This window comes from Pseudopodoces humilis, chromosome 1, assembly GCF_049639895.1.
Source record: "Pseudopodoces humilis isolate 2021_Gansu_Grassland_sample_001 chromosome 1, ASM4963989v1, whole genome shotgun sequence".
Lineage (NCBI taxonomy): Eukaryota > Metazoa > Chordata > Aves > Passeriformes > Paridae > Pseudopodoces > Pseudopodoces humilis.
Window position 1 is genome coordinate 121,336,039 of NC_142200.1, and position 22,114 is coordinate 121,358,152.

General features: G+C 36.7%; 1 protein-coding gene across 1 annotated transcript in view; it reads right to left on the reverse strand.

Annotated features, from left to right (window-relative positions):
- Positions 1-238: 238 nt before the first annotated feature.
- ITGB8 (integrin subunit beta 8) overlaps positions 239-22,114 on the reverse strand; it is a 46,497-nt gene continuing 24,621 nt past the window's right edge. The window contains exons 6-14 of the mRNA XM_005518866.3: positions 21,044-21,202; positions 16,324-16,419; positions 16,141-16,230; positions 13,481-13,615; positions 10,203-10,605; positions 8,870-9,095; positions 7,241-7,344; positions 5,979-6,142; positions 239-5,885 (exon numbers count right to left, since the gene is read on the reverse strand). Of these exons, the coding sequence (XP_005518923.2) occupies positions 5,763-5,885; positions 5,979-6,142; positions 7,241-7,344; positions 8,870-9,095; positions 10,203-10,605; positions 13,481-13,615; positions 16,141-16,230; positions 16,324-16,419; positions 21,044-21,202 (1,500 nt within the window). The 3' untranslated portion in view covers positions 239-5,762. The remainder of the gene's footprint in view (positions 5,886-5,978; positions 6,143-7,240; positions 7,345-8,869; positions 9,096-10,202; positions 10,606-13,480; positions 13,616-16,140; positions 16,231-16,323; positions 16,420-21,043; positions 21,203-22,114) is intronic.

Sequence of the window (22,114 nt, forward strand, 5' to 3'; positions counted from 1 at the left end):
TCTGCCTATTTGCTTATATCTGATAGACAAGGTATTCTTTGTGTTTTATCTCTCTGGACACAGTATTCAATTTTTAAATACTCACAATCATATTCTTCCCTTTGTGGATATCAGTGAACCTCAGTGTATGTGCTTTATACTTTTAAAAGGAGATGAACATCTCTTCCTTGTCACAGACATATTTAAAATATGTTATATTTTATATGTTATAAAACATTAAAAATATGAAAAATAGATATGGATTAAATATTGATTTTATTTTTTAAAGAGCAAGTACAATGATGTTGCATCAAAATAATGCTATGTCATAGTTGTTACAGCTCTGATAGAAAAATAAACATCTCAATATGCTACAGTGTAACTCATTAATAAATATCACAATAGAAGTTAGTAGTCAACTGAAATTAATAAAATAGCTATAAAAGTATACTATTTTAAATAATAAAATATTCAGTATATTTCCAGATGAACAAAAGTAGTGATTTAAAAGTATCATTTCAAATGTAAAATGAGCAGTAAGAAGTTATCAAATTTAAAACCTCTTCCCTTACTAACATTCTCTATGCATAAAATCTAGAGACACATTATTTATCTCTCTATATTTATTTTTTACAAAAGGTAGTATATGTAAAACAGAAAGTTTAAAACTGTAGTATTATTAATAGCTGTCACACAATCACTAAGTAAGACACTTTAAAGTAAATTTTGAAGCAGTAGTAGGTAAGAGTGAAGATGCCAGCACAGTGAATTCATCCAACACTAATGCCTCTGCAAGACTCATTTTTCAACATCTCCCTTCAAAATATAACTGAAACAGCCCAAATACAATATAGGTATCAGGATAAAATGTTAGAATTTGGACAGAAGTCATTATTTTAAAAATGCCAAATATTTTAATTTTTTTTTTCATAGGTACCTTTTTTAAACATGTTCAGAAAAGGAAATAAAGAGAACATGCAATTCAGAACAGCATTTCTAAAGCTTAAGAATCCAGAAATTTTAGGTTTTTACTTTCCCCCACCACCCCCTGCCCAGACAGGCCAACCATTCTGGGCTGGCTGGATCTCAGTGAAACCCCGCTGATTTGGCTTGCTATAAAGATGCATTCCTGCTGGTTAACGTTAACCTTTTTCCCCCCTCTCCATAAATTTCAATTCTCCGTAAGAGCCAACAGATACCTGTGCATCACAGCAGTCTCAAGATCAGAATTAAAAATTAGTGTTTTTCTTAAGTATTGCTTCATTTCTGCTTCCTCCTCTGCTGCAAAATGTGAGCCAGGACATTGTCACCACGCATCACTCGCACTCGGGGCAGAGTAGGAGTCACCCAGCACTGGCTCAGCACAAATGCCCCTGTGAGAAGTGCCCTTTACAGCTACTGCTTACATTCCTTAAGGTTGGCTGGTGGAGATCCAAGGGCTGGTGGGAAGTCAATGGGCAGGGGCCCAAACGCTCCCCTGGAGCTTTAATGAAGGTCTGCAGCATCCACGATTACAGGCTGTCCCTTGCTGGGTTGTGTGCAGACATTTTTGATGAGTAAAGATGCGAAAAGCCCGCAGCATTAGCGCTCAAACTGCACACAATGCAGTCCCAGTGCGGGGCCAAGTGCCTGCCATGCAAACCTAGGGCACCACAGCCGCCAAGCCAACCTACTTTGAAGAGGTTTCCTGCCCTGACAAAAGGCGAAGTGAGATTTCAGAGCACCATTTCTGCAGGGATGCTGTGGGGAGCCACAGGCCCCAGTTCCTCCTGAAGTCTCCTCACAGGCAGCCATGCTCTTCCAAATCTCTGCCCTGGTCACCACCATAGACCCTATGTCTATTTTAGGATGGAGGGGTGCTTGAAGCTGTTTCACACGTTTACTCCCATGCTTTGCAAAACATGCACTAAGCAGGAAATAAATATTATATACGATCAGACTGGGAAAATAATATTTTTCCACTGCAGTCTGAAGAATGCTTTACATAGCAGGTTTTCATGACATTATAGAGAGGAAAAAATAAATCCAGTTGTAAATAATAGCTAAAATGTAAACTATGCCCATATGAACATCCTTCCTTTTTAAGGTTCATTTTTAACGTCCTTGCAAATGTAAGGGAATTTCAGCTGGGCACAATGAAAATTCCTTGCATACCATGCGCACGGTTTCTGGATGAAACAACTATTTTCCCACACACTTCTGCAGCAATCTTATTAGTGTAGTCATGATGCTTGGAAATAACTATTTCATAGCATTTCTTCATTTCATAATACTCAAAGAAATCTGAAGTAAAAGACATACTTTTTAATTACATAAATACGCAATTTCTGAAGTTCCAGGCGAATAATGAGTCAAAGTCCCCCAAAAAAGGGGACTAGAATTTGAAAACATACATATGGATTTTAACAGTAAGAAATATGCTGTGAAAAGTCATGCACATGTTCCATTTGTGGGACTGAATCTAAAAACAATTCCCCAAACCAATGATGAGATGCGGCAGTATCTGCTGGTATATTTTTGGACATAAGCATGCAGTAAAATTATTTGACTTCTTTCAAAAATTTTTTTGAAGAAATGAAGTATAAGAAGCGTTATTTGAGAACTTTGGAACATTCTATTCTGAGGTTAGTTATTTTTTCTCGTATTTTTATGAGCATCTTTGATGCACAATACATTGAAAACCAATATGAACTAATTTGTCTTTAATATCTCCCACATTAAGTACTATAGGAAGCACAGTCCCTCTGCAATCACTGAAGAAATTCCTTGTGAATTAAAGGCTGCTTTCTCATTTAAGGTCATGTGCTGAGGGAACACAGCTCCCTAAATAGTGAGGCTTTTGTTGAGCTATTCATCTCCTGCAGCAGCTCTTCTGAAAAACATGGTCAAAGGCAGAGGGAAACAAGTACCAAGCAAAGCCAGAGTTTCTCATGGATAGATTCCATCCCTAGAAACAAAGCCTCCTCCCAAGAATCCTGCTCTGTATAAGCTCCCCACGGGCCTTCTAAAAGCCTTGACCTGTCACATTAGCAGCAGCTTATTCTCTTTCACCAGCCTCTTCCACAATACAGCAAAACCATGAGGGAGATGCAAAAAAACTTTTTTTCTTTTTTTCTTCCAAATTTTTTTTTTCAATTTTTTATTTTTTTTTTTAGAATTTATGTACATTTTTAAGTCTCAGGACAGCAAGCAGCTTACAGTGCAATTTGTCCTGTGAGTCTGCTCTATTTGACCAGAGAATTTTAAACATTCAGGCAGGTGTCTGATAAGGAAATACTGGCCGTGCCCCTTCACAGGCAGCACTCCCATGCCAAGTGCTACAGAAGAAAAGCAGTAGCAGTGTGATGTGATGTGTCTGGAAGATGTCTCAAGTCTTACAGCTCAAGTCTTTCTTCCACCAAGAACCCAGTTCCATTATCCCTCACCCACAAAACTGAACTCCCTCTAACAGTGAAAAGTAATTGCTAATGAAAAAAAGGATAATTATCAGTTCAGTAAATGCTTTAGTACATGCTTTAAAGGCCATTATGGGGTGAAAATACATTCTGAGGCATCTTTTTTTTTTTTTTTCCAAAGGGTTTATCACACTGTTTTAAGAACATAATTAGCCTCTTTTTTATATACTTAGATATACTCCACTAAGTATTTTTTCCTTCATTTAAGTTAAAATAGACACCCAGAGATTGTTTCCCACTCACAAATAGCCATCAATTGTGATATCAATCTTATATCTTTATCCCACCAAAACAAATTGTTTGGAAAAATTTAATTTACACAGAAGGAAAACAGTCCTATATACTTGAAAAGAAAATCAGAGTTTAGGGTGTACTTGATAAATTACAGAATTAATCTATAACTAAGTTTCTACAATTAAGCTATCACAAAAGTCAGGGTCAGTGTAAAGAAACACTCTTTTTGTTAAATGAGACACTTTTACCTGTGTGGTAGAAAGCTCAGGACCTATTTTGGAGACTGCTTTAAAAACACTTATTAGTACAATTTACAGGGTTTTTTAAAAAAACAACCCCTAAGGTCTAGAGCTTTTATGACTAATGAAAGGCCCACTGTCTGTATATTGTTTTTTTCAATCCCACTTGATCCATTACCCAAGAAACTTAACACTCATAAAACACTCATCATTTTTCTACATCCTGCCTTCCTTTCAATCCTCACAGTCCTCAGGTTTCAGTGGGAATTTACAGAAGAAATACAGAATAGGAAATACAAATAATTTCTAAAGACTGCACATAAGGACATCCTGCTTGGTTTCTGTAACTCTTATCTATGACAAATAGTGACAATATTTAGTATTAGCAATAAATGCTGTTAAAATGATACACTGTCTTCTGAGATGATTTTTCTTTCTACCAGCAAGGTTTTAGTGCATTAGAGGTTGATCAGATTTCCATAGGGTTTCAGCAGCATAAATTACTAAATCAGACTGACACTTCCAACGAGCATATAACAACTTGTCTTCTACCACTCTAGCTGGTTTCAGGGATTAAAAAAAATAAAAATATGCTTCTGCTTGACTTTGTAGCTCACATTCTGCTCTCAGATCAGCTTATGTTGGTCCCACTATGTTTGGAAGAGTTTTGCACATTTCTGAAGGCAGAATCTGATCCATATTTATAAAGTCAATTAATGTCTTCTCTTGAGAAAAAGACTCCTATTTTCTCACTTTCTTCTAAATTGCAGGTTCTTTTCTCCATCACACACTGGACACATTTCTCAATGCACAGTCACAAAAAACTGAAGTGGTTACAAAAAAACTTAGAAAACCTAATCTCATCAACTAATTTACATAGAGGAAAAAAGCACATGTAAAATCAGACTTATGCCTGACATCATACCAAAAGATCCAAGTCCTCATTTGGCAAAACACTGACATGTAGCTAGCAAACCAAACACAGCTCTGGTGTAACTTATCTATTTGCAATGGAATTGATGCTGCTTATTCTAAAGGTGTAGTCTGCTGGCAGTGATCATCATGTAGACTATGCTGTTGGATAGAGGAACTCTCACTTTCTGTAGCCACTCAGTTTCCAAACACCTTAAATTTTGTATAAAATGGAGCGTTTATATTTAAACAAGTAAAAAAGCTAAAAATTACTCTTTATCAGAAATAAATTATCCTTAAGTGACATCATTCATACAAAAAAACCTATATATATATAATTTACCTGTGTGTGCATGCATATGTGTGTGTATACACAACATGCTCCCATACCAGGAACTAAACACTCATTCAATCCCATTGTTTTTATGAGGAAAAGATTAGAGGCATGAGCAGACAAATCAGTGGAATCTGTCAACTGAGAGAACTATAAAAGTACCATTTACTCTATTTAAGAGCATTTTAATAGTTTCATCTATTGCTATAATATACAGCAATGTTAATATTTCAGTCACAGCTTTTGTCCATTCCCACAGAGCACATCAGTACTAGCTACATGTAGAGTGAGATCAGTGCTTTGTCAGACCGGTTTGTATCTACATTCTAGGCCATAACTAAATAAATTAGAATATGCTAAAGTGCTACATCAACACTAATGTTTCTGAACAGTAGTAATGCACATTTCTCTTTCAAACAAAATTTAAAAAAATACAGCAGCTATATTCCAAACATAATCACATAATGTGAATATGTTTACATGTCACTTTGTTACAGTATTCAACAAAATGCACAACACAAAACCATATGGCAACAGTCAAGACTCCCATAGAGTATAAAAGGTAATTTTTTAAAAGTTGAGCATGATGGAAATAGACATTTGCAGTCTTCAGAATTCACACTTGAAAGTTTCGTTTAATCGCAACTTGCTGATGTCGATATTTATTTCCTCTGGTTTGTCACGTCTGTACGTTACTGTTCTTGTACAAACTGTAGGCAAAAACATCTTATCCTTGAAGGAGAAGATACAATTTTTATCAGCAATTAGCTAACTTTTATATGCAAGAAAAAGATTACTGAAGATGATGGCTCTGAAATCAATTACCTTCTTTGTTGTAGATACTCTGTAATCTGATGAAGATTTAATTTTATTGCTACTCCCTTGAAGAATTATCTGTCTGATGATGAGGACAACAAGCAACCCGATCAGAAAGGTAACTATAAAGATTATGGAAAAGACTCTAAAGTAGTTTCGTCCAGAGAAACAATCTACAATGAAAGGAAAACACAAAAGTAAAGCCTAATGTACGGAACAGGCATATCCACCACTGCTTAGTAATGTCACATAAGTGTAATACAAGCCTGATAAAAATGAAGGGAAATTAAATTAAGGGAAATTAAGAGGAAAAGTTGTCATATGTGAGTTTTTATAGTTGAGTATATCAAGAAAGACAATTCAGATCAAGATCCATTGTAGAAAAATAGTGTAACTGTTATTACTTTAATCTACAGAACCAAGACTCAGGCTTTGTATTGCCCACCATAAATTCTTTGTAGATGAGTGAGTTTATAGCTGAAGTAGAGAGGATGAAATATTAGAGAAGTTTGGGGCAGAGAGAATTTAATCTTCACAAGACAACAGTGAAGATCACTGGTAAAATTTGAAAGAAATGTGTTTTACTGAATCCTTGTCCAGTGCTCTCCTTACTGGTAGACCAACACATTTAACTATTAAGCTTTCCTTAATACTAAAGTTATGAAAAAAGTATTCACAATTAGTTTCCTCATTTATGAACTGTAATATAAAAGATTTATATAAATGTTAAGTGACAAAAGTAACCATTTACCTGCATTTTTATTGCTGCACAGAGTGATTAAACTTTATGAGATTTTATTAAAAAAGATTTATTCTTCCACAGCCCTCATAACTGCAGTATTTTATACTTGAAAGGAACATTCAAACATTACTGATTTTGAAGTAAGTATTGTATTTCTTTCTTTCTTGTTTCTGGTAATGTCAAATAACATAAGCATGTCCAAAGTAATAAAACATACAGATGCCATAACAAATTTTTATAAATATTTCTTTAAGCATTGCTCAGGCAGGATTCATCATTATTAGACATGATTTCTCAAGGAGCTGGGAAAACTGAACTTAGCAATACTTGGCAATCTTATTTCCTGTTATTATTTATCTTTTACTTTCCCTAAAGCTATGAATGATTTTTTTTCTTTTTCCTGCTTTCTTTCTTTGTTATTGTAATAATGTGATATACTTCTGAAAGGCATTCTAACATTGGCAAATTCAATTACTAGTCACAACAGATTTTAATCTCTTACTAAAATTATCTAGAAAATGCTACTTACCTGAAGTATTATCAATATAATGCAGTAGGTAAGAGCATGAGGTTGTGCACTGGTCAAGTATTACTTGAGATACATTGTTAGAATGATAGCATTGAACACAGTTCCTGTAAAATAAAAATTATAATCAAGAACCTATGTCTTTCTCTGCACAGCCTTTTAAGAGATTGTATCAACAGGCTGATGTATTGCTTGCACGTAATGCTTTCCTGTTGTTGGTAAAAACATTACGACATTTATTTATTTTTTTTCTGAAATGTGATGCCTCTCTCAGCATTTTATCCCTCTGATGCTACTCTGAACCAGATAGTCTGAAGTTGCAAACTAAAACATGTCTTTGGCTTTGAGCCACCTTCATCCAATCCCTGCTCTGCCTTTTGTGATGTGAGTTTGTCACAGGGTGCAGCTAATGTCCAGCTTTCTTCAGCTTTCAGCCTCCAGTTCCTGTCTAGTCTTTCCTTACCAATCAGTCTCATTCAGATGCAGACTGGAACTGAAGGGTAGAGGTAAGTAGAGGAAACACAGCTTTGTCAATAATTTTTGCTATGCTAAGACAAAGCTAAGTAAGTCTGCACTGCTGGGCAGTTTAGAGAGAGCACTGTAAGTGGGAGGCAATGCTCTCAGTTTTACCATCTTCACTATATAGCCCTGAAGGAGACAGATGTCACAAGAGATCCCCCAGAAAAACCCTAATTGAATTTTTAATGAAGATATGACATCTTGTGAATTTTTTTAAAGGCACACACTTCACAGTGACTTTGAACAAGTGTAAGCCAGAAAGCATTTTATCTAGTGGAATCTTAGCAGCAACTTTTTCAGCTGTGGCCAAGCTTGGCTCTCCAGCATATTCACCAGATGAGCTATAATTGAGATAAATACAAACAAACAATGATTCTGTTTTGAGCACAATGACCTTTCCAATGAAAGGCTGACCTTTCACCCGCTAGGCTACAGTGAAATGCAGAACATGACATGTGTGAGGAGAGGGTGCAGAAGAGCCATGTCTGAGGAAAGGGCTTCATTTGCTCCCTGTGCCCGGACCACACAGTGCATCAGTGAGAGCCTGGTCTAGCTTTTCTCCTCCTGGGCTTGCTCATTTCCACCTGCACTCTGTCCCTTCCTTTACATGAGTAAGGAAAAATTACATGCTTTGAGACTAGGATGGAAAAGACTAAGTGTTTTGAAACTGAACAATGAAGAAAGTTGTTCTCTGGGTAAGACCCGCTCTGCTCTGCTGATCAATGGCAGTGACAATGCACAAGTACTGCTCTAGTTCCACTCCTCTTTCTTTCAGCTGAGAAGCACAAGGAGTGTGCAAAAACAAATGTGGAAAGTGTTACTGGACTTGATAACATTCAAAAGTAGGATTTATTTTCCATTTTTAAAAATACAAATTTATGGTTTTATTTCCTATCCAGGAGATCTCATATGAAGAAGTTAAAACAGATGCTGACATGCATTTCTCTTAGTTGCCAGTGTGAACCCAACTACACACAGGAGTATCAAGCATGAATTGTACCGTTTTCCTACAGTCTAAATAGGTAAGAAATATAGCATCTAGCCAAGCAAAAATATTTCTTCATGTTCCAACACTAGGGAGTGAAAAAGTCAAATCTAGCACAAGAAACATACCAGTTTTCTTCACAGCCTTTGTTACAAGTAGGGCAATATTCACAGAAACGGCCAAAGCTTCTTGGATCTGTGCACTCACACTTTCCACATACACATTTTCCTCTTCCACTGCAAATCTGGCCCTTTGAATTCAGGCAGTGCTTTGCTGATTGTGATGAGCACTCGCAACGATCACCTTCCCAGCCAGCAAAGCATTTGCATTTACCACCTTCACATTCACCATTACCTACAACACAGAGAGTCTGGAGTCATATGCTTCCATGAAAACATAGAAAAAAAAGTTTAGATGGATACATTTGTATTGCTTGTGCTTTACGTTAAACAGAACAGATTTAGACCTGGACTTTCTAATTAGCTTTTAAGTTAACAGCTTGGACTGAATTTACTGGCATGATCAATACTGAAGGCTGCTGTTCATTGTTGAGCTGAGCAGAAGTTGCTATTATGATGTCACTCTAAAACCTTTTACTAAATTTTTCTCTTTTGCTTTGGATCAAAACAATGGAGATTGGGAATTACACAATGACCAGGAAAATAGTCTTCAGGCAAAGTAAACAAACTTCTCTTTAGCAAGAAAACATTCCATTCAAGTAAACAGCAAGATTCAGTGGAAGAAAGACAAAAAGTCTATGTGCACAGGCCAGGTTCTTTCCTTCCTTTCCATTTTCATTTTTCATTTTCAATTTCATTTCCATTTCCATTTCCTTTTTTCTCCTTTTCCTTTTTTATTTTCTTTTTTTCCGTCTTCCCTACCATAAAGCAGACTACAAAACATAAGAATTTCTAACAACTCTGTTTCACTTAGAGTCTCTTCTCTGAAGCAAGTATTCCCTACAGCATTCATTTTAATACCAGTATTTGAAATCAAGTGCAACTGTATCTCTCACAGGACTGATTTAGGGTGGTAGAAAATCAGAACCTCACCTGGAAGTTATGATCCCTTCCTAATCTCTCGGTATCTCATATTCCCATTAGACTGAAATCCATCAACTAACTTCCTGGAATAATATTATTTTTTTGTTTGAGAAATCAGTATCATTACTTATTAAGAATTTTGAGATTTAAATATTAAAATAGGTAAACTTAGAAAAAATATCAATGTATCCCCTAGAAAATGGTGGTGAAATTTAGAAGACAGTGTGTATGCCTGGGGTGAAGAGAGCCCAGGACTGTGAATTCCTAACAGGATGTTCAGGACATTTCCCACACTAATTCTGCACAAACAATTCTTGTTATTGACAGCCTTATATCATTGTTTTCAGCTCCATCATGTACAGTAGCCTCAGAGAACAAAACAAACCAAGAAAATACAGATATAAATGCTGCAACTTACCAGAACATAAGTTTCCCTGGTGATACGGGCAGGAAAAATCATCCATTTCACAGTACTTGCCATACACCTTGCCTAGCTTGTTTTTGTGGCAGAAACATTTTCCCTCTATGCAATTTCCTTGACCACTGCAGATGGGCTGGCCCTGGTGTTGCCTGCACTTCTCTGAGGGGAGTGTGTCTCTGTTAGAGCTACAGTTATTGTCACTGCAAGGGGACTGTTTGCTGTCAGAAGTTTCATCAGCCCACACTCTTTTGTGCCCTGTGCTGTCTCCATACTGGCAGGCACAGCTTTGCTGCACATTGACAATGGCAGTTTCATTGAAACCAATAGGCTTAAGTATGGCATATTTTCTCCCTCCAGCTGTATAGCATCCTTTCATTGTAATTGATACATTGAAAAGCACCTAAGAAGAAATAAAAAAGGATTTAACATTATTATTTTCTTGCTTACATTTGCTTATAATTTTTAACACATAAATACAGCAGAATCTTATATTGTATATGAAGGCACATGAGCTGATAATAGCAAAACACACAGTGGTCACTTGTCAAACATGATATATTAGTAACAATAGGCATCACAAATACAGTTAAAATCCTAATGATAGGGGATTGATAGAAGTCTACTTTTCAAGTTAAGAAAGCATAGTTGCAAAAGAGAAAACTTTAACACAAATTAAATGGAAATAGAAATATCATCATCATCCTGCTATTATTTAATATGTATATTCTGTTATATCACAGGAATACTCAGGTAAGAATTGGGACTAGATTGAGCAAGACAATACACTAACAGAAACAGAGATACTCTTCATAAAAAGAATCATAATGAATGTCCTGCTGCAGAATTGGTCATGCACATAGAAACCACAGAGGTTTTTGGATGGCCCTGGCTACTCCTACCAAAACACAGAAATGGCTCACACGTTAGCAGTTACTTTTCCCAATTCTGTGGACCCAGTGCCTAACTCCAGGCCATGTCATGCACATCACCACCATCCTCCACCATCTCAGCAATGACAGCATCTACAGCAGCAGCTCCCACAGTTTTTTGTAATCCTGGCACAGGACTAACAACCATTTTGGTGGTTAGGTGATTGCCATAGAGTTTCCATCAAACACTTCTAAAAGTTTTTGACAGCTCTGACATGTGTGACACGCTAGATATCAATCCGATATTTCACAATTGGTTTTTGGCTTTTTAATTTTCACCAGTGTTCTTCTGACAGGGTATTCTCTCTAAGGTTTTGAATTTTTTCAGCTTCCTGATATACAGCAACTCTTGTCTCCTCACAAAGAAAATGTAACCAGGAGGAAAAAGTGAGAAAAGAACGTAAAAGAAGCAAGTATCTTTAATCTTTACTACCAAGAAATAAAGACTTCCAAATAAAAAAAGGAGAAACCCCGAGAAACTGATTACATATGAGGTTGAAACTATCCACAAATACTAAGGCCATTCATCTCTCATCACTGTCTCTCCCTCCCGCTGCGCCCCCACACGAGAACAACCCAGCCCTTGGGGACAATGGTGGCTTTGTGGCGAGTGGGGCTGCGGCTGCCTACACGGACAACAGGAGAAGAATGATGTGCAGAAACATGCACTTAATGTCATATTGAGGGGGCACACAGGCTTTGTCTCACCCTTTGCTTTTCTTCTCATTTCTCAAATGTGCCACTACACACATAACCCCTCAGCCGCCCACACTCCCCCTGCACTGAGCTTTCTTCCCTTGGGTTGCAGGGCAAAAGTGTGGCTATAGAGAAATGGATTCATACAGCAGGTGCGTATCACGTGGGGAGGACAGGCTGCAGCTAGGGAATGTGCTCTTCAACACAGAGCCCTGCCAATAAAAATCATCTTCAGGTACAGAACAGTACTGGAAGAATGGCAGGGAAATGGGAGGGAAAGGAAAATCATGTTGTGCATATGAGTCGTGAAATTTGATTCTGAACACAGCAGCAGATAGATTAAACCTGTGGTGACTAAATAATTACACCACCATGACACTTGCTAATAGCCAAAGTTAGTTTTGCACCCTGAAGAGGCCACAGGATTCTTCCAGAATTTAATCCACTTTGTGTTTTGGTAAGAAAAGGAAGGAAGAAGGATTAGACAATGAAAGGAATGTGAGAATTAAGGAAAAGCATTTTGTCTGTAAACAAATACTGAAGGAAGGATTTACGGTTAAAATAAATTAATCTCTTAAGGATGGCTCATTTTCAACAGCCGTAGAGGTTTAGGACCACATGCAATCTGTTACAATCAACTGGCTTGGCTTTTTATTAAAAGGAAACAGATGTAAATATTTTTCTTTTCATTAAACAGAACAAATTCCAGTCCTGTTTCTTATGACATGCCCAGGGAGCAAGTTTCTCCAACAGCAGAGAAAAGATGCATTAAGAATAAAACCAGCAAATCTCCTGTAAACTGTAGAAGCTACAATCAGCAGCATCCAGACAAAATTCAGAAGATCATAAAATGCATTCAAACTTACATTACAACTCACGTATTTAATTTGTTTTGCTATTTCTACACAGAGACACAAGCTACTTCTCACACTAGCTGAGACATATGTACATGTCAAGCAGGAAAGAACTCCTTGACCCTGCTCTCTAGAAACACAGATCTCTTCCTGGCAAGCAAAAAGAATTACTCCAGTAGTCCAAGCAAGTAAATAAATATATCAAGGCACAGAGAAGTTTTTCTGGGAAAAAAAACATGTTCTTTACATCAGCCAGACATCTTCCCCTGCATTTTCATGGTGCATGATGCTCTGTTTCATTCAGTAAGTGGCACCAATTCAAATGAGAATAAATTATTTTATTAATTTGATTTATAAAATAAACTAATCATCCACAACCCTGATTGTGCAGGAAGACTACTAAAGCAAGAAGAGAGAAAGGTGACATCTAGTACAGATCAAGGAACACAAATTCCAGTTATTTTTTTCCACTGGGTGATTATCTTTCAACCTCTTTACGTACAGATTTCATCACAATGGATGTGGTGGTTGTGCCCAGTGGAGGACAAAGAAGGAAAGTTTTAATGGACGTTAGCTTTCAGGAAAGGCTTTGAGCCTTAGTTCCACAGGATTAGTGAGAATTAAAATAAGATTCGGGAAAAATAAACCCAGAGAATAATAGAAAGCCTGTGATCATTAATCACATAAATCCATTTTCAGTTTAAGTAAATCCCTAGAAGATTTCACACCATTGAAACCCAACCAAACAGAAAAATAAGTATCCCAGTTTCTTGAAGAATGAGAACTATCAACATACTTCTTTATTATATCCCACATTTTTACATCCTTCCATGCCAGTTTTTTTACTTCCATCAGGACAGATTGCAGTGATATTGAAATGAAGACCTTGGATCTGGTTATCCACTTGAATTTTCACTTCAGAGATTAGTTTCTGTAACCAGAAAACAAGTTTTAATTGCATTGCATCTCAAAATATGTAATGTACATTAGTGACTAACAGCAAGTACAGCTCCTGTGTCTGACGAAAAATGAAGAAAGCTTGTCTGTGTGAATAAAGGAATGAATTAAAGCATTGTTTCCATGTAGAGACCCAATTACATTCCAAATATACACAACCAGTGAACTGGTAATTCTGATAAAGAGGATTAGGTTTTCCAGATAAAAATGTTTTCAGCTTTGATAACATGGTTTTGAGACTGCATTTTTCACAATTTGAACAACGATGAGCAACAAAAACTGTTCATTGTTTGAGTCGACGCTGCCTTTTAGCCACACACCTAAAATACAACAGTAAACACACGTATGACCACTGTTATCCAGCAGAAAAGTTTCCTAATTGACTTTAAAAAGTTCTGATATTTTGCATCTGTCTTGGAAAAGTTTTCTCTGAACAAACCTTAGGGTGACCTAAAGGCTATTGGGATTATTCTTACTGATTTTTCTGGGTCAGCTAAGACTGTATAAGCCAACAATTGGCACATCCCATCAGGGCATTTTTGCAATAAAAAATAATGAAAAAGCAACTACTTTGTAACTTGTATTTACTACATGATCTAAAATCCTGCTTCCTCCAAGGAAGAAATATTGCTCCTTGACCATTTAAAAATTTATTAAAGCTCTGTACAAACTTATGAGCTGAAAATTGCACAGAGGGATTTTCAGAATTCCTGTCATATTACTATTAAAAAATGAGTTTAGTGGGTTATTTTTACTGCTACAAATGGAAATGCAATTATATAAATCTTAACACATGTTTATCTGAGTAACTTTTTGAAAATTAGTGACTCATCTTTGGCTTTTTAGCCAGGGATTTTCAGCCAGGGTTTTCCATAGCTAAGCCTAAGGTTTCCCTGCCTGGAACAAGACTGCAAGAGGCCCACTGTCACTGAATATCAACACTGAATTTATTTTCTTACCTAAGTCCTTTATTTTTTTCTAGAGTGCAACACATTCAAGACACGTTCACCATGTGTTTATATATTAAAAAGCCCCTAACACTATGATAAAAATCTCAAGGCTATGATGGGAAGAAAGACTGTCTAAAAAATGAAAATAAAGCAAAAACAAACTGGGGGTGGCTGGACCAGGAAAGTCCCACTAAATCTCTTATTGAACTAAATTATTGTTTCATAAAATTTCATTTCCTCCCTTTGAATGTTTGCCCTGCACTGGGTAGGAATTGTGTTTCCATTTAGGATGGACAGTGTAAAGCTGTCATACAAAAGGATTACAATTTTCAAAATTTTATGCCAGCAACTTCTTGCAAACCTCCATATTCAAAATGAGATCTCTCGACTTTATGAGGAAGTAAAATACCAGTGAGAATTTGTCTGCAATTTGACTATTCCTAAACTCTTCTGCTTTTGAATATGTTTGCCTTTTTCCCAGTGTCTCTAATGTGACAGTGAGAAAAATGTGTGCAAAAGCACTCTATAGACTAGGAACAGTCACGGGGGCTGGCTCTTCATTATAGCAAATTTGCTGTAAGCAAATTTCTTGATTCTGTGGTTAAGCAAGGAAAATGGATAGTTCTGGCCTCCCAAATCCAACTAATGAAAAAAAAAAGTGACACCTGAGTTTTCAGCTTTCTGAAATGGAATGTTTGTGAGTAGCTGCATAGCTTTACAGCATTCAACCATGCAACCCATCACATTCATTTAGATGCTGCTCTATGGGCTCCCCATGCTCTAGTACCTCAAATGTCTGTTTCTTGGCTTCATTTTCAAAGCTGTTTATACCCTCTTTCCTTCACTAACTACATGCCTATTTCACTTTCAAACTGCCATTCTGTGTCAATCATGTGTGGAAAATGACTTTATGCTATTTCCCATACTATCGCTGTCTCTTTCCCAAACTATTACATTCAATTGATGACTCCAAGCAAGAGTTCACAAAGCCATTTCCATTGTTCTCTCCCAAACCTCTATCAAAACTCTTCTTCACTTCCATGCCTCAAACCCCCAAGTTATTATACCGCTTTTTACAGTATAGATGCTGCTTTTCACTATATCCACCGTTCTCAAATTACCTCCTTGAAAATTCCCATAAATTATTGTGCAAAACTCTCCAGATACTGCATTGGGTTTTTGCTCTGAATTTATATAGTGCCTAGACAGCGTTGTCTGGTCTATAACTAAAGATCTGAGGTGCCAAAATTCAAATAAATAAACCATCTTTTGAAGTGACATAGAAACAGGTGCAGAGAATAAAACAGAATATTTAGAATCACCCTTAGAAATTAAAGAACAGTAGCTCTTGCCTTTGAGACCCTGACAGCCTGGGACTTTGAGAGCTATCACAAGATAGTATCACCTATCCACCTGGACATTAGGAAAAGTAGGGAATGTATCCTTGTGCACTTCAGATGGAAGAAAAGATCCTGGAAATTAAAACTTCAGACTATGAAAGATGAAAAATGTACAAATATTACATACAACATTGCCACTCTCATCATACCTGATAGGCTTCTACCACCAAATCATTGAGATTTGCTGCTTGTGATTCTATTTGCCTTGCGACAGTACCAGGCAACAGAGGTAACAGATCCTATGAAAAAGACAATAATTTATGCAGTTTTAATTTTAAGGATAAATATTTCACCCTCAAAATTGAAAAAAAAAAATCAAGTTTCTAACCTACTTTATACCAATGAAACTGGCTTCCTTGAACAGCAAAAATAACATTGATGTTATTGTCAATCAGTTTTTCAGAGAGCTGCCCAAGAGATGGATGCTCCTGAAAAATACAACAGTAAAGAGAAGATTGCAGATTAGTAGGGAAACATCTTATGTTTCATATATGACACATTATAGATTTCCAAAACCAATTCAATCTTAACTTCTAAATGTACAGAGAATGCTAGACCAACATCAAAACCAGGATGAAGCCATTTGAATAAAAAATAATAAAAAAAAAAGTCATCAGGGCATCAGCCAGGCTCATCTGTTGCCAACTATGAAGATCTGCTGCACAGTGGGAGGACTTACTCTACAGTACTGTTTTGTTGGTTTGAGTGTGATGCTTAAGAAATATGGGTATGATGTGGTCCATGGTCCATTTAGAAGAACAGGGAATGAGAGGTGGGCTCTTGTGCAAAAGTCAGGGAGAAAGTCCAACATGAAGCACTGAGATAAGGTGTGCTTTTGGGAAAAGCAAGGAGGGTAATTAAAAATGTTTGATTCTCAGACATATATTTTGGTATCAAGTGCAGCCACTGGATCAGGTTCTGGCATTGTCAGTATTCTATGCTTATCTCACGACTGACAGCACTCTCCTCTGCGTTCAAGACCTACCTAAGGACTTATGACTCCAGTCCTCACCATGATTACCTGCTACACTTTCTTAACCACAGCTATGCTTGTCCTCAGTAATACATTGCTCTATTTGGTGGAGTACCTACAACAGTGTGTCCTGTGCCAATGGCCTGCTTTTCTACACTTCTCATTGAGGGGATCTGACACGGATTTGAGAACAAGAGCTGTGTTGCTATCTTTCCATCCAAGATCTGGCGAAGTTCAAGGGGTCTTTGTGATCCCAGTGGGCTTTGTACACCTGGGTTATGTGAGATCCCTTCAGCTCCAGTACTCTAAACCAAACTGTATCTCAAAAACACCACTTACTAACCAGCCTTAAGTGAATAATTTTGAAGAAGTAAATTCAACACTTACAAAGAGGTTTCATCTGGACACCTCCACTTGTCAGGTACTTCAACCTTTATCCCCCACATTTTATTTTTTTTGTCTTTCTTTTCCTGGTATTTTTCACAATTTGTCCTATATTGCCTCTCTCTTGCACAAACATAGTCTACTACACTGAACGGTTCCCCTTCTCCTCAGATTGTCCCTTGTTACTTAAGGCACCCTGCAAGTCAACAGCTCTGCTAGCAATAATCTGAATAGCAACACAACTGAGACAAAGTAATGCAGGGGAGTAAAAATCCATTTTCCATCATATTGCACCATTATAAAGAGCCTTGTACAGAGAGAACAAAAGAGTTTCTTGGCACAGTCAGAGTATATGACTCTCCCAATGTTTCAACACTTTGGTAAAAGATGATATAGATAATATAATAGATATAATAGATAACTGACAAAAGGTAGATAACACAATATTAAACAGGCCTTCTTACAATTCCAGATGGAGAAAGTAGCCTACAGCACAGTGCTAAGCCCTCCTTCCTTCTCCATGGCACAGAGCACAGTGGTAGGGCCTCCACTGTGCTACACAACCCTACAGGCCACGTGCAATTGGCAGATCACAGCACAACAAGTGGTCCCAGGACACGAGTGGAGACAGATCTTCTGCAAATACCTACTGCACCATAAATATGGGAATGACAGGGGCAGTATCAAGGGATCATGAGATGGTGGCAAAATAAGTCAGTCTTCTTGATTAGTACATGATACTAGACCTGTCTGAATTCCAGCAGAGCGGCCCCTCAACAACTCTGCAACTACTAGCTGAACTCTGGAATCGGCAGTATCAGAAATAGCTTTCCAAGCCTTCATAAAACAAAAAACTAATTCAGATGGAGCTTACTGAAGTCATGAGATGACACCCATAGACATGTAAGAGCTGCAGGGACAGGATCCCCAGGCTACCTCTGCTCACAAGGAAGGCTGAACTTCCATATACTCGTCATCAATAACTGTCTAGAGTGTCCAGCTTCCTGTTTCTTTTTATTAGAATTGAGTTTAAAAAAAAACAAACCAAAACCAAAGCCAAAAACATCAACAGACCCACACTAGCTTTTTAATTTTAAGCATGTATAGAGATGACATAAGGTACCAGTGGTCACTCATGGAGCCTCACTTTGCTTGCTGCGACAACCTTGATGTACTTCATGTGTTTTTATATTATCTCTTCCCACTACTGCTCAGATATACGTAGTTTAATTTTAGATCATCTTTCTTGTTTTAATTACATCATTCATTTTATTATTTTAACCTCCTGTGTTAAGCTGAGAAGATAACTAATACAAATGTTAAATATTTCAGAAAGGGAGTTAACCAAGCACAGATCTAATTAAAAGAGACTAGATTTCTTTCCTATCATGATTTTTTTTTGCTGACCTCTCTCTGACTGCTTAGGAAAAGTTAAAAAGAAACATGCAGAAAAATGTCTAAGTGGAAACATTTCTGATGTAAAGGCCAAGCTTATTCAAACAAACAAAGCAAAGTTCTCTTAACTGGCACAAGTAAGAAATAAAAATATGCCAAAATACAATCTTCTCATGACTACCCAAAGCTAAGAATCAAAGCAGGAAAACAATATGATTACAGAAGTCTCTCTAATTTAACACAGCCAAACAAAATTGTATTGATATGAACAAAATCTAAAACTGTGTTTCATATTGTTTCCTAAAAGACTGACAGATTTTCATGATATTTCATTTAAATATGAAATAGTCTTCCCAGCCCCCTGATTTTACTCATTCATTTGAAGTCTCATTATGGATATCTATAAGTAAAATAATCACATGTACCATGGATAAGAAGAAAAAAGTGAGAAACCAGCACAGACACTTTTGTGTTGTCATCACATCTGCTCCAGAAAATGCAATTCCTAGTACTAAGTGCATGCCTACTGTAAACATGTGGGCATGCAAAAATTAGCCCATATTAAAAAAAAAAAAAAGAGTTAGCAGCCAGAAGACACATGGATCTAAATGTGCCACCACAGATCTAAGCATTTTTCAAGGTAATTTTATTTGGGTGGCTAAAAAAACTAATTTCATAAAATGCATCAATAGTAGTCATCATGGAGATTTCTTTTTCCATATGGGACAATAAAATCATGATCTTTCAAACCAGGATGCAGAATATCAGTTAAAACACCTTTTTTCAGTCAGCACAGCTGCTTAGAAAGATATTAATTTTTTCTATATTTTCCACTGGTGAGTTTCTCCAGTTGCAACAGAAATTAATTTCTGAAGTTGGACAGAAAATAAATAAATACAGTGTTTTTTTTTTGTTTGTTTGGTTTTTTCAGAAATAGACAATATCTTTATTATTAAAGGAATCCTGAACACCAGAAAAATATTTGTACCTTTAGAAATTATTTAATAAGCAGAGCAAACATCCCCTGATTTATAACACTGCAACTAGGAAACTAAAAAGAGAGAAAAACAGAGAATGTTCTGCTTTGGTAAAGAAAAGTTTCAGGATTATTTGCTCAAAGTAGAATAAATTGAATGGACTGATTAGAATGGAAAAAAAAATTCTGACAACTGTGAGGAAATATCCAAGAGGTGACAGAGGGAGTATATGAATGCAAGAACGTCAGATAATCGGAAATCTAAATAACCTTCCTGTAAGCACACACTGATCTCCCTCCTCCACTCAGCAAGGTCCCAAACACTCACTGCTTCCCAGAAACCGCTCGTATTTCATGATCACACAACAGCCAGGAGCCTCTTCCTGCTCCTTCACTATCCTCGTAAATAACAGTTGCTGGGATTACATTCAGGTCTAACCTCATTTACACCAGCCCTCACTGACTTCACTTGCACATTTCTGGCTCTGGCTGAACACAGGCTGTACACGCTGTGCTCAAATTGTACCACAGCTCATACTTCTGCTTTCTGGGGATTACATCGCAATTAAGAAGTGATGCATGTTTCTTAAATAAACAATTCAAATTTATTTAAGAAAATACCCACAAAAGTTGAAACCAACAACTCTTAAGCAAAAATTCCTTTCTTCAGTTATTTGTGACTACTTTATTACTGAAGAAAATATTTTGAAAGCTAAAAAAATATGTTGAAGGCACCTTATTTTGCTACAGCAGATTTGATGCAACTTTTTGCAGAGGTGTGTATTACCACACATTGGCTTTCTACTGTGAAATCTGAATGCATTTAATGCTACTCCATTCATCTGAAGTAGCTCATTGATGCTGCATGCCCTCTGGTTTAGTCTTACCAAGCCTTTTCAACCAATGCTCCTGTGCATGCTCTGACCATAAATCATAGCCACTGTCTCTGTCTTGTGAGCATGATTGTACAACTCTCCTATTCCCAGCTTCTACTTGTACAAAGTATCACACCACACACTTCCTACTTATATTTTATACAAAATGTGTGAGATTCTTATGAGATGCTAATAAAAACCCACACCAAAATAATAACATATCCTCCTTTGCTGTGTACTGTTTTTTTCAGACTCCAAAACAGTTTAGTCGACACAAAAAGAATGCCAACATGCCAGGTGACCAGTTCTTCATTTCACAACTTGCCTACCTGGAAAAATACTGTTCTAATAACTGAAATAAAAACAATGCTTTCAGAGAAGTCTAAAAACCTCCTTTACACAGTTTTGCATTGCCTCTCTCAAGGCAAAATCTATGACATATACCTTACCATACTCGTAGCTTTGATGTACACATTATCTTTCAAGTGACAGTTTCCATCATGGGGAATTACAATTCCTGCTAATTTACTATCAAGAGCCAGATGGGAAGTTTGATCTGTCATCACAAGAAGCAGTCGCTTTGCTTCTTTCCGCCATCCAATATGGCTCTATAAAGAAAACAAAATTAGGTATAAGAAAGCAGTAGCTACCTATTTTCTAAAATAACCTACAACAAAATGAAAAACTAACATGAAAGACCACTTTCAGATATTACACTGCCTGGCAGCACTGCATTAAACTGGGCTATTTAAAGCATTTTGTGTGGAAATAGACATAATGTACTACATCTGAAATCTACCAATTTCTTTGTTTTTTTCCATTTACCATTTCCTTTGCTTTTTAAAGAAAGATGTCCCACTATACATGCCAGTTATGCTTTATATAGTGGGCTTGATAACAGCTGCCACATTGTGTGTGTCACTGTTACATACAAATACAAAGCATACAGTTTGTAAAAACCTCTGGGGTCCAAGGAAGCATTACAACCAGTAAATATGAATTCATCCATATTGACACTTAGCACTCTGTTCTATTTTTACTTTAATTACTTTATATTCTTGACACACTATAATTTCCTTTTCCTACAAAATTTTTGGGCAAGTACATTAATATGCAATCACAAATCAATAAACTAAAGTTTGAAGGTCTTCATGCAATTACAAATTGAGGAATTCCTTATTATGCAGCAAAATGCTACATTTATCTACCATCTTAAGGGACTGATAGCAAAGTGGCAGCCTCAAGGGTGAATTGAATGTCTTTCAAGAATTCAGGGATGCAGCAAGGTAAGCTTACATCTAAATTGGTTTAGATGACAATTTGTATTTTCAAAACATTAATCTCCGTGATTATAATAAAATTTCTGAGGCACACAGGAAACACATCATATGCTTTTTCATTATTCCTTCTCTTGCTAATTCCATCTTCTTTTTCACTGCTTCCATTTTATCTCCTTCCTATGACACAGAATCTCTACCATTCTCATGTGGAACATGTGCCTGCAATACAGTCCATGTACT